General features: G+C 58.9%; 1 protein-coding gene across 1 annotated transcript in view; it reads right to left on the reverse strand.

The window, feature by feature from the left end:
• The window catches only part of SDK1 (sidekick cell adhesion molecule 1), a 729,776-nt gene that overhangs the window by 103,617 nt on the left and 613,082 nt on the right, over window positions 1-13,077 (reverse strand). The window contains exons 20-22 of the mRNA XM_042240546.1: window positions 10,366-10,464; window positions 4,902-5,093; window positions 2,498-2,619 (exon numbers count right to left, since the gene is read on the reverse strand). Coding sequence (XP_042096480.1) covers window positions 2,498-2,619; window positions 4,902-5,093; window positions 10,366-10,464 — 413 coding nt within the window. The remainder of the gene's footprint in view (window positions 1-2,497; window positions 2,620-4,901; window positions 5,094-10,365; window positions 10,465-13,077) is intronic.

Consider the following 13,077-nt stretch of genomic DNA (forward strand, 5'->3'; position numbering starts at 1 on the left):
ACTGGGAGAACCTGTATCAAACCACGGCTGAATTTCACAAACTTGCTGGTATACTGAGTGCAGCACTCTCACAGCATCATCTTTTAGGAACTGAAATAGCTCGACTGGGATTCCAGCACCTCCACTAGCTTTGTTCGTAGTGATGCTTCTTAAGGCCCACTTGACTTCGCACTCCAGGATGTCAGGCTCTAGGTGAGTGACCACACCACTGTGGTTATTTGGGTCATGAAGATCTTTTTTGTCCAGCTTCCCTGGTGGCTCAGAGGTTAAAGCGTCTTCCTCCAATGTGGGAGACCCGGGTTCGATCCCTGGGTTGGGAAGATCCCCTGGAGAAGGAAATGGCAATCCACTCCAGTATTCTTGCCTGGAGAATCCCATGGACGGAGAAGCCTAGTAGGTAACAGTCCATGGACTCGCAAAGAGTCAGACGCGACTGAGCGACTTCACCTCACCTCGCCTCACTATAGTTCAACTGTGTATGCTTGTCACCTCTTCTTAATATCTTCTGCTTCTGTTAGGTCCATACCATTTCTGTCCTTTATTGAGCCCATCTTTGCATGAAAAGTTCCCTTGGTATCTCTAATTTTCTTGAGGAGGTCTCTAGTCTCCCATTCTGTTGTTTTCCTCTATTTCTTTGCACTGATCACTGAGGAAGGCTTTCTTATCTCTCTTTGCCATTTGCATTCAGATGGGTATATCTTTCTTTTCCTCCTTTGCCCTTGCTTCTCTTCTTTTCCCAGCTATTTGGAAGACCTCCTCAGATAACCGTTTTGCCTTTCTTTTTCTTGGGGACAGTCTTGATCACTGCCTTTTGGACTGGAAAAGGTCAATTTTCATCCCAATCCCAAAGAAAGGCAATGCCAAAGAATGCTCAAACTACCGCACAATTGCACTCATCTCACATGCTAGCAAAGTAATGCTCAAAATTCTCAAAGCGAGGCTTCAACAGTACATGAACCAAGAATTCCCAGATGTTCAAGCTGGATTTAGAAAAGGCAGAGGAACCAGACATCAAATTGTTGACACCTGCTGGATCACAGCAAAAGCAAGAGAATTCCAGAAAAACATCTACTTCTGCTTTATTGACTATGCCAAAGCCTTTGTCTGTGTGGATCACAACAAAATGTGGAAAATTCTGAAAGAGATGGGAATACCAGAACACCTGACTTGCTTCCTGAGAAACCTGTGTGCAGGTCAAGAAGCAACAGTTAGAACTGGCCATGGGACAATGGACTGGTTCCAAATCGGGAAAGGAGTACGTCAGGGCTCTATATTGCCACCCTGCTTATTTAACTAATATGCAGAGGACATCATGAGAAATGCTTGGCTGCATGAAGCACAAGCTGGAATCAAGACTGCTGGGAGAAATATCAATAACCTCAGATATGCAGATGACACCACCCTTATGGCAGAAAGCGAAGAAGAACTAAAGAGCCTCTTGATGAAATTGAAAGAGGGAAGTGAAAAAGCTGGGCTTAAAATGCAACATTCAAAAAATGAAGATCATGGCATCTGGTCCCATCACTTCATGGGGAATAGATGGGGAAACAATGAAAACAATGAGAGAGTCTATTTTCTTGGACTCCAAAATCACTGCAGATGCTGACTGCAGCCATGAAATTAAAAGACGCTTGGTCCTTGGAAGAAAAGCTATGACCAACCTAGGCAGCATATTAAAAAGCAGAGACATCACTTTGCCTACAAAGGTCAGTATAATCAAAGCTTTTTCCATTCAGTTCAGTTCAGTTGCTCAGTCGTGTCCGACTCTTTGCAACCCCATGGACTGCAGCACCCCAGGCTTCCCTGTCCATCACTCATGGTTTCCCAGTGGTCGTGCACGGATGTGAGAGTCGGACTACAAAGAAAGCTGAATTGATGCTTTTGAACTGTGGTGTTAGAGAAGACTCTTAAAAGTCCCTTGGACTGCAAGGAGATCAAACCAGTCCATCCTAAAGGAAATCAGTCCTGAATATTCATTGGAAGGACTGAGGCTGAAGCTACAATACTTTGGCCACCTGATGCATAGAACTGACTCACTGGAAAAGACCCTGATGCTGGGAGAGATTGAAGGCAGGAGAAGGGGGTGACAGAGGATGAGATGCTGGATGGCATCACCGACTCGATGGACATGAGTTTGAGCGAGCTCCAGGAGTTGGTGATGGACCAGGAAGCCTGCAGCCCTTGGGGTCCCAAAGAGTCACACGACCCACATGACTGAGCGCCTGAACTGACTGCACGGTGACCTGCACGTGTGCCCCCACCAGCCCTTCTTCCGTTATCCTGCAAGAGCCCAGCCTGACACCCCGTGTCCCCGCTTGCTCCCACGTCTGCCCCGGGCGCCCCAGCCACTCCCGTCTCCATTTCTCCTCCTCCCTGAAGCATCCAAGGCTGCTCCAGCCAGGGGTCATCTATCCCTGGTATCACTGAACTGCCTGTCACCTCCAGGCCCTGCGTTACTCTACGGGGACTGCAGCTCTCGGCTTCAGGGTGGCCATACCTGTCCCTGCACGATCCACCTGGAGATGGCCGTCTTCCCATCGTACCCTGGTCGGAACTGGAGCGTGGCCGAGCGAGGGCTGATGTTGGAAATGACCAGATTGGATGGGGCACCAGGAAGTTCTGGACATAGAGGAGAGAGGGAAGGTGGAAATTTAAATCCTGCCACAGCTCAGGAAAGGTCATGTCGGCAGCAACCACTTCCCACACGCCTTCACACCAAGACAGGGTTGATTTTCACAACTGCCAGAGCAAGAAGCACAGCGTTCCCTCCGAGGCTCCTCGAAGAACCAAAGGGCTGAGTGTCCATCTCCCTTCTGCCAATGCCCTGGTGCCTTCGAAAGAGGACGGGGAGGGGGCATGCACCCCGAGTAGCTCCGGGCAGCTCGAAGCGGGAGGTGTGCGGGTCCCAAGCCGTAGGCTTCCTGGCTCTGGTCTCCAAGACAACCGGACTCAGGAGAAAGTGCAGAGCCCGCCCCACTCTGCCTGCACTCTGCTGCTCTGGCAACTGAAAGAGGGCAGGCGGGCTCTGCCTGTGGCCCCTCGTCTGCGGCCACCTGCGGCTAAGCCTCCTCCTTGAACAGAGGCCCTTCTGCAGGTTGATGCCCCTGGCCCGCCCCCAGGAGCCTGTCTCACTAGAAAGTGAGATGCTGTGGGTTCGCAGTGAGAGCTCTGACATTGCTGGGCAACTGAAAAACGCTCGAGGAAGACCGCGGGGTGCAACACAGGCAAGAAAGACATGACGCGTGTCAGGAAAGGGTTCCAGAGGCGCCGTATCCGAGGGACGGCTTCCGGACTGGCTGTGTCCGGGGTGTTTAAGACCAGGTCTCGCACGGGGCAACCACCCTGGTTCGGGGCTGGCACACAGCGCATCGCTGGGCTCTCAAGGGTGCTTTCCACCTCACGTCTAATGAGCTTGAGGAGGAGGCTGTTTAAATGGAAGGACGAGTGACCCGTTCTGTGTATCTGCCAGCTCTCTGGGTTCTTTAGCTGGTTCTCCAGTCATGAATGGACGTAAACTTCAAGCACCGCGACGGATCACAGCCCAAAGTGACAGTCGTCATCTGCTTTTTCTCGGTGTGTCCCAGGAGAGACCCCCGGGCCCTGGGGGCCTGGCCATCAGGCAGCAGCAGCAGCCCCTGGCCCGCCCCCAGCCAGGGGCTCAGGCCCACTCGGCGTGGCCAGGCCCGACCCCCGCAGCCCTTCTCTGCATCTGGGGTAGTGCTGCTCACAGGCACGCTGGGGCCAAGGCTGCTCAGAGGGGAGGCCAGCTGGCCACTTCCAGGCCCCGGTTAGACGGTGTGCAAACCATCCAAGGAACAAGCTGGTCGCCCAGGGATGCTCCCTGTTACCCTGGCCACTGTCCATTAGCCGGTTCTAAAGCACTAAATCACACGGCAGCATCGCCACCTCACTGTCACTAGTCATTAAGGTCCTAACCGCGTGTGCTTTGGTAGCTGCTGTGTACGCGGAATATATGAATCTCTCTGGAAGCCAAAGACTTCCTTCTTAAGAAAGGACACACGTCTCATGTAAATGCCTTAAAGAAGACATCGCATCGGCTCAAGCGTGGGGCCTGGCCAGCAGCGTGGGCGCCACCTGGAGTGGGTCCCGGGGCAAGCTCTGCAGCCTCGCTCACATCCAGGGGCTGGCCACGTGGCAGTGGGCCCAGCACAGACTCGGGGGGCGGGGGTCGAGATGGATGCACAGGACGGTGTGAGAAGCCCTGCCCGAGAGAGTGGACGGTGGTGACTGCGTGTCAGGGGATGGACAGCCGTGCCACGGGACCCCAGGCTCCTGGCTCCCCGAGGAGAGGGCTGCAGGGATGACCGCTGGTTTCAGTCTCTGGGGCTGTCCTGCTTTTCTCAGAGACCCAAAGGAGGCGACTGGACAGCTTCTGGAGAACACAGGGTCTCTGATTTAGCTACAGAACTGAATCGATGACACAACGTTTTCTCACGTCTGTGTGTTGGAGAATTCCTGGGAAAAACACTTTCATTTTAAATGTAAGAGAAACAGCTGAGTGCAGTTTCCGAGGCTGGAATGAGCGTGAACGTTTAGGGAGATGATCTGACTTCCAGAAAGGCCCCACCGAGAGCGGGGTCACTAGGCCCTGCCGGGGGCGGGCGCGCTCCCCGACCTTCACTGAACCCCGTCCGCCCGCTTCCTCCCTACCTTCTCACTCCTCCTTGCAGACCCACACTCCCCCTGCTTTTCTCAGGGGATACTTTTGTGCTTCTTGGTCTTAACTGCAGAAATTCACTGACCCCAACCAACCGAGCCCAGGGCTGACACCCCTTTCAAAGGCCCCCAGTGACTTCTGCACAAAGATGCCCACCAACTCGGAGCGAGAGCAAGGCCCGGGGGACACGGCTGTGGGGACACCGGGGCACGAGCGTACTGACCTGGGGGCACCCCGGAGGAGATGGTGGACGAGGTGGGCACGCCGGCACCCGCAGCCGTGACGGCCGCCACGTCGATGGTGTAGGTGGTGAGAGAGGACAGCCCCTGGATCTTGTACTCGTGCGTCGAGCTGTTGAGGGTGAGCGTGAGCCTCGAGCTGCTCTGCCCGTACACCTCCCAGGAGACCTGGTAGCCTGGAAGGCAGGCGGGGCACAGGGTCAGTTCCGGGGTCCGGGGAGCTGGGGCGGAGGTGGGTGCCCCCTGGTCATCACGTGGCTCTGACAATAGTGCGGAGCCCAGCCGGGCTGCCAGTCCAGGGCCTATGGGGACGAGACCCCGGCCACAGGGGCGGCAGGACGATGGGCTGGGGTCTTGGCAAGCTCGGTCCGGGGCAGGACGGAGTGGGGGAGGACGGAGCAGGGCTGGGGGAAGAGGGGGGAGGGGCTGGGGGAGGATGGGGGGCTGGGAGAGATGGAGGGGGAGCTGGGGGAGGAGGGGGAGGGGCCTGGGGAGGACAGCAGGGGCTGGGGGAGGACGGAGGGGGGCCGTGGGAGGAGGGGGGAGGGGCCTGGGGAGGACAGCGGGGGCTGAGGGAAGAGGGGTCCGGGGGACGAGGGGGAGGGGCCTGGGGAGGACGGCGGGGCTGCCGAGGGGGGCCGGGGGGGGGGGGGGGGCCTGGGGAGGACGGCGGGGCTGCCGAGGGAGGAGGGGGGCCGGAGGAGGAGGGGGAGGGGCCTGGGGAGGACGGGGGGGGGGGGGCTGCCGAGGGGGCGGGGCTGCGGTCCTTGCTGCAGCCTTCTCTCGTCAGATGGTGCACGCGCTTCAGCCGCATTTCCATTTTTATAAACCGATATTTTCGTCGCCTGGCGCCCTAAATCAGAGGCTTGCTCCTGGCTTGCAACTAATTTGTGGAAACGCTGCCACTTTTCCTTACAAGATGACTGATGAAGCGCTCTTTGCCCTAAAGCTTCTCCCCACCCCGGCACGAGCGGCACGAGCGGCCCGAGCGGCAGCAGCGTCGCTTCCAGCCCTGCTTGCCTCTTCAGCCTGTTTTCCGACAGGTTCCCCCCGCCCCACACGCCGTGCTCAAGTTCATCCGTCGTCGGGGCCTCAGGATCACAATTCATTCAGCCTTGGGTCCCACCTCGACTGGGGGCTCAGAGAAAACAGACCCAGGCAGCCCTGGGTCAGCCGCCTTGCGGGGGCTGTTCTGTGATCAGAGAACACTTGGGAGCGCCCCCTGCCATGAGGGAGGCGCGGATGGAGGGGCCCCGGGCCGGCGCGAAGTGCTGAGAGCGCTGTCCCGTCCTCCCGGCCGAGCTCGTGGAGACAGAGGCGCGGGCAGGCTCTTTGGGCTCCTCTCTCTGATGGAGCAACAAACCGAGCGAGAGACTTGCACTTCAGAAACAGGAATTTAGAGGAGAGCGTCTCGGGACTTCAGTACTCTGGAGAAAAAAATAGCGCTAGAAGCCGCTGCCCGTCAGCTGCCCCACAGCCTGGCGGCCTCCGCGGGCGGGGGGCATGGGGGGCCGGGTCGGGGCAGCAGGCCACGGAGGGCGGAGGCGGGCCGTGCCGCACACCGGCAGCCCCTGCCTACCCGAGCTGCACTCCAGCCAGGCCTGCGGCCCCAGCTGCCTCCCCGGGCCCCTCCACTCCCACTCCTCCTCCGTACAGAGGACGGTGCTCACTCCAACTTTTGGGACTAACTGTACAGTGAAAACCAGACCGCCCGGCAGTGCAGTGAGGACTGGTGACTTCACACACGCCGTGTCCCTGACGTTCCCATGATGTCCTGAGTGCCCCACGCGTGTGAATTCACTCAGCCTAGGATGGAGCTCTGAGGCTGCAGCATCGCCGCCCCGCCTCACGGAGGAGGGGACCAAGGCCATGGCTCCTCACCCTCCCAGGGAGCGCCCTCCCAGCCCGCCGGCCCTGGGGAGGTGGGCCCGGCCTGGGGGCTGTCTGAGGGACCTCCACTCGGAGAGGCTCGAGTCGGCCCCTCGCGCATCGGAGGAGAAGGGTGCTGTTACACACTCGTTTCTCGTGCGTGCCGTTAATATCACCACCTTGTCCGCCAGACAATTCTCTTTGTTTAAAAGCTGTTCTTCATCAAGATTTACTAAAACAGCATCTTGTTCTGCATGGCAACCTGGAGCCCAAACACAGCGCTTCCAGCACCCTTAGCAGAAGAGAATTAGCAGGGTTCCACGGCATGGCAACAGACAGTCTGGTGGGCGGCCGTTGTTGTGGATACCAATGAAGCCAAGTGCCCAACGGAAGGCCCTCACACACTCGGGAAAGGACGCGGCAAAGGCCAGCGAGAGCAGGCTGGCCTGGATGTTCCGCACAGAGGCATGGGGCGTGGGCACGTGGTGGGCAAGGCCCCTGCAGGCAGGCCTGGCCAGGGTGCTCCTTGGGCCCCGGTGAGGGAGGAGGGAGGAGAGGGCCCCCTCCCAGCGTGTGCCTTACCCGCTCCAAATGCCGCCTAACTGAGACTAATGGCCAGAGGGGCTTCAGAAATGATTCCCTGTTGAGCTGAAGTACATTCTCCACGAGAGAGCAGCGCATCCCATCGCGAGCTGTCTGTCTGCGTCCTCCTGCTCATAAATCAGCATTAGGGGGGGACCGTGGTGAATGCTGCGTACAGGGGCAGCGCAGGCAGAGTTCGCTGGGCGCCCCGCACCCCTGCCGCCTCCCGTGGGCTCCTTCCAGGCGCTTCAGGGGCACTCCCGACCTCCAGTCTCCTACAGGGCTTCTGGGCCACAGAACGGCCCGTGTGCAGGACTGGACGTGGTGCCATCTGACCGGCAGCTCCTCTGACCAGCACTGACGGGGCGGCTTGGGAGGACGGTGGCTGGTGCCCTGTCGATGCTTCCTGAAAGGGGCTTTCGGAGGCCAGGTTTGCCCACAAACACAAACACGGCTTTCTTTTGCTGTACTTGGTGGAATTCTCTCCCTTCAGCCTGGAAAAGGCGTTTCGGGTGCGGCTGGCGGGCCCCACGGGAAACCAAGTCCATCCAGGGGTGCTGCCCTGCGTGTCCAAGCAGAGCATCCAGGGCAGGGAGGGTCCCACAGAGGGCAGGGGTCCTGGGGGGTGACTGTGGGGACACTGAAGCTGGGGTCCAGCCTCTGGGAAGACCCCCTCCCCGTGCAGCCCGCCTTACAGAGTCGAGGGGAGAGGTGAGGCAGAGAACAGACCACGAGGAGCAGCGTGCCCTGGGGGAGGCGTGCTTGGAGCAGAGCGTCTGCCTGAAGCTCTGACCCTCAGAGCTGCCACTGCAGACCTGCTCCCAGCCCCGGGCAGGGCAGCCGGCGCTGAACAGCCTGAGCTACGCGTTCCGTGACAAACAGTAGCTGTTGCTGGTGACTGCGAGCATTTGTTTAATAAAACACGAAATTGGGTTCATTAAGCCCTATTAGCTGTAGGAACTGACGATCATCAATCAGGAGTGTTGGCTGCGGGCGCCCAGCCTGGGGAGGTGGGCTCCACTTGTGGGGGGGGTGCCTGTGGGTTTCCCGCAAGGCTGGACACTGGGAGGGAGAGGCGGGCGGGTGCTGGGAGGTCCCAGGAAGGGCCGAGGCTGTGACTGTCAGCGGGAGGCCTTCCAGTGGAGTCTGTCCACCGAGGCGTCCTGGCCAGGTTTTCGAAACGTACTCCCTTTCTGTGGATCCTCAGGGCTGAGCTGATGTCGGTGAGAGGTCTGCCTGCCCTGTGGCGCCCCGGCCCCCCTGAAGTCAGCGGCAGCTTCAGCTCTAACTCACTGTCATTCGGGCCACAGACGTCCCCACAGGGCTGAGCCGGAAGCTCTTCTTCCACGTGGGGGCCGCTGCTCGGCTTCCGGCGCTTCTGGGTCTGCTTCCGTCTCGCTGGTCGTCTGTTTTCCTCCCTTTGTGCAGCTTAAAGCCACAGGAAGCTGGGTTCCTCTGGACGACCGCCCTCCTCTGCTGCGCCACCCCCCCAACTTGGTCTCATTCCTTCCAGGCGTCTTCCCTACACACGCAGCACTGCGTCCTCTGCCCAGAGGCCTCAGAGTGTGAGCAGACTGGGCTTTGGAGGTCCGATTTCAGGAGGGACTGTCCCCCTTTCCTGGACCTAACATCGTTCACAGCTTCTTGAGGGCAGATCTAGATTCATGCGTTTATTTAAAAGTGAGGGTCAGCGGCGGCATCGGCTCAACGGTGCCCCAGTGGCACCTCCCGGATCGGAGCACTCCCTCTGTAGGGGGGCTGCTTGGGTGCAGGCAAGCAGAGGGCACCTTGCGGGTTGGCCCCGGGAGGTTTCCTGAACAACAGGAGAGAAGCGGGGAGCTCAGCGTAGGGACAGGCCCCGGGCTGCGTGCGGGGGGCTGTGTCTGAGGCCCGTGTGAACCTGCGGCAGGAGCCAGTCGCAATCCCAGGATCAGAGCACGCCGCGAGCCTTTGAATGTGCCCTGTCTCTGCTGCGTTTCTGGTGGTCACACAAAGCCGTGTGAACACCACATGGGGTAGGAAATTTGGGAGGCGGGCGGGGCCCACTCGGATTCCAAACTGGAGAAGCTGGGCAGTGCCTGTGGCGCAGGCATCCCACATTCTTCTTTCAATGAACGCATCTTCTTTCAAATGGCTGTTCAGTTGCCGGGATATAATACTTATAAAGCTGTCTGCACCTAACCACTGAGGAAGCAGAACCATACGGCCTTCCCCTGGCCAGGCAGCACAGTCCCTGGGAACACGGGAAGCGAAGCCCTGGGCCCAGGTGGGGAGCCTGGACCGAACCCCCTGCCGCGTGTGGATGACTCAATTTAAGTGGAAAACCAGCCCTATAACCTGGAAGGTTCTTCAAAAGCCTCTTCTACAAAATGAAATCATTAAAAGTCCTACCAAAGTGAGCCGTTCCCCTGAGACGGCACTGCAGGAGAGGGAGGCGGCCGATGCGCAGCCTGGGGCCCTGCTCCCTGGGTGCCCCTCACCTGCAGTGCCCCCCGGTGGCCTGGCATTGGGGCAGGGGACAGGCGTGGCTTGGCCGCTCTCTGGGGTGGGGCCGGGGGGTGGCGGAAGGCGGGGGGCAGGCCCACCGCATCATGGGGCCTGCATTCGGCTCTCCCTGCCCGCCCAAGCCCCAGCCTCCTCAGCTGTAACACCGCCGTGATCTCAGCTGTCAACTCCCTACACAGCCATGAGACTACGGAACAGAAACGGCTGTGAGAGGACACACCTGGAGCGCGGGTCTCCCTGGCAGAGATGTCAGAGGCTTGTTCAACAAGCCCATGAGACCGAGCCTGCACACTGGGAGGCTGCAGCCCGGCCCGGAGGGGCCCACATGAGGCGAGGCCCCTGGGACAGGTCCTCCCCCAACCTTGGCCCCGCGACAGTCACCCTGCAGGCCCTGGGCACCCGGGCTCTGCCAGCCGTGGCGCCTAGAGCTGTGTCCATCCCTCTGTGCGGGGCAGACTTGTTTTGCCTCTTTCTGACCACAGAGACCCTTACCTGTAATGATGCCATTTTTCTCCAGGGGCTCCTGCCAGCTGACCTTGAGAGATGTGTCCAGAATCTCTGTGAAACTTAGGTGGCCCACAGCTCCCGGTTCTGGAAATGAAAACCAAAGACATCTGTTAGCGTGCGCCCCGATTCTCTCCAGTCGGATTGGCGGGGAACAGTCTGTCTGTGGAAGGAGGCGGGAGCCAGGACCAAGCCTGCTGGGCAGAGCCCTCAGGGAAAGCCAGAGAAAACCCAGGAGGACAGGATCTGAGGTGTTAGAGGGACCAGGCTACGGCCACATGTAAGATTTCTGTCAGCCTCACCCCAGCCTCGCCAGAACTGCAGAGGCCAGCAGTGGGAGATGCGGACGCAGTCCCTTCTCTCTCTCGATTGCATCTAGTTGAACAATCGGGTGGTTGGACCCCGCAGGCTACTGCTTACTCCAGCGTCCCTGACGCCTCTGCATCCGTCTCATGTGGGGCCGCAGCCAGGAGTCCAGGCCAGGAGGCCAGGCCGGCCATACCTGGTCACTGGCCGATGCCTGCCAGCCTGATCAGGCTGTAACCTGCACTTACTCTCCCCACGTAGCCCAGGGACAGGGCAGGCATGAGAAATTTCCAGCAAAAATTGCGTGCTTCCCTTGAATTTCCCTGACCGTAGTCTCCTCCTATGGCAGGAGGGCAGCGCAGCTTGGCTGGGCAGAAGCCTGTTCCCTGCTGGCTGGCTCTGTGGTCCTTTGAGTGCCTAAGCCTTAGTTTGCTCATCTGCGAAACAGGGAAAATAAAAGGAACTCACACTGCAAGGTAATTGTGAGAAAAAAATGTAATAAAGCACGAAAGCGGTTAGCATGTCCCTGGCATCACAAAAGTGCTGACTGACATGGCTGCTGTTGTTAGCAGTTGTCAGTTATCATGCCATCAGAATATAGAGTCGTTTCTAAGCTGAGCTTACTGTCGGTTTGCAAAGCGCCGGAGAGAAAAGGCCTGAAAGGCCAGGACGTGAGCTAAACAGGTCCGGACTCACAGACCCAGAGGGTTGTCAGGAGTCTGCTCTGACCCTGCGCCAGTTCTCCGGCTGTAGAATTCCACGCCGGCTCAGAGCAGGGACGTGCAGGTGCCAGCCTGGAGGGTGGTCCGGCACCCGGGTCTCCCGCCTGCCCTGGAGGAACCACAGGGGCCACCAGGGGGCTCTGAGCCCACCGCCTGCTCCAGCTCCTCCAGGCTGAGCACTCCAGTGCCCCCACACCCGGTCCCCTTGGGGCCACCTCCCCAGGAGGTGGGAAGGGGTGACAAGTGACTGTGCCCACAGCGACAGGCCACACGTGCTGGTTACGCCCTGCTCTGTGCCGCGTGGCGGGGCGGTTGCTGGGAAAGGAGACCCTGGAGAGGAGGCACAGTGGGCAGATGGGGCGGGGGCTGGTGAGGCGGGGGGAGGCGAAGAGAGTAGCGGCCCCTTGCGTCCCAAGTCCCGAGCCGGGCATCGTGGGGTGCCTAGCGGGCACCCCTCGGGCCCGCAGTTCACCAGCCCTGCTCCGCTCGCCTCTCTGTGGTGGCGCCCCCCACATGCACCCATCTGCCCTTTTGCAGGAGAAACGTAGGGGACAACAACAGGGGGAGGAAAGGGAGGCGCAAAGGCAGACTCGGAGGGGAGACAAGTGTGCTCCTTGCCGGGTGGGGAGCCAGGTTCCCACTGGCCTCCTGTGGATGCCTCAGGGCAAGGCCACACAGGGAGCTTTCTCACAATAACAAAACACAGTTTTTTCAGCCCAACAGGAGGGCACGAAGTTTTAGGGCCTGGTGTCCGTCCAGGAGCCGAGCTTAGGGATCCCAGCTAACCGGCCTCAGCCCTGTTCTGCCCACTGTCAACCTTGTAGAGACAGCAGGATTTTAAGGCGAATTCCACACCTGGTACCCAGTTGGTACTTGGACAAAGCCTCTGAACACACCTCGTGATTTAAAAAAATAAAAAATGATAACAGCCTCAGCAAATTCACTCATCTGGGCGAAACTTTCAAAAGACTCTTTAAGGACAAGCTCACACGCTCTGACAAATTCCACTCTTTGAGTGTGGAACACAGTAAAATAGGATGGCTGTCAAGACCATCGCGTCCTCCTCCAATTCTAAGGTTCCAGAAAGACACTCTGACGGATTTTTGAACTGGCTTGTTCTTTTTTCCGATCGATAGAATAGCGAAGAAAGCTTTTTGCTCCTTTCATGCTCTCAGTGTTTCTGCTTCCTGGATTCCTGCCCAAATACGCTTGTCCTCTAGCTCTGCTGGAACCAGCTGGCAGCGTCTCGGCTGAAATTTATATTCTGTTTCCTCTCTACTGCGCTGCCCCCCCTCGCCCCCTCCCCACAGTTCTTATTTCATCAGAGCTTTGGAGAAGGAGGCCCGCTGTGTGTGCAGAACTAACCAGGGCGCCATCTGCGTCGTCAGTATGGGGTGGGGGGCATTCCGCTGGCACGTGGAGTCCCAGGTCCTCCTTTAAAGGCTGCGCCCCCAGAGCTGACAGCAGCCCTGTGCGGGGTCAGTTGCTCGGTCGTGTCTGACTGTGTGCGACCCTGTGGACTGTAGCCCGCCAGGCTCCTCTGTCCATGGGATTCTTCAGGCAAGAATATTGGAGTGGGTGGCCATGCCCTCCCCCAGGGGATCTTCCCGACCCCGGGATCGAACCTGCATCTCTTACGTCTCCTGCACTGGCAGGCCGGTTCTTTACCACT

Source organism: Ovis aries, chromosome 24, assembly GCF_016772045.2.
Source record: "Ovis aries strain OAR_USU_Benz2616 breed Rambouillet chromosome 24, ARS-UI_Ramb_v3.0, whole genome shotgun sequence".
Classification (NCBI taxonomy): domain Eukaryota; kingdom Metazoa; phylum Chordata; class Mammalia; order Artiodactyla; family Bovidae; genus Ovis; species Ovis aries.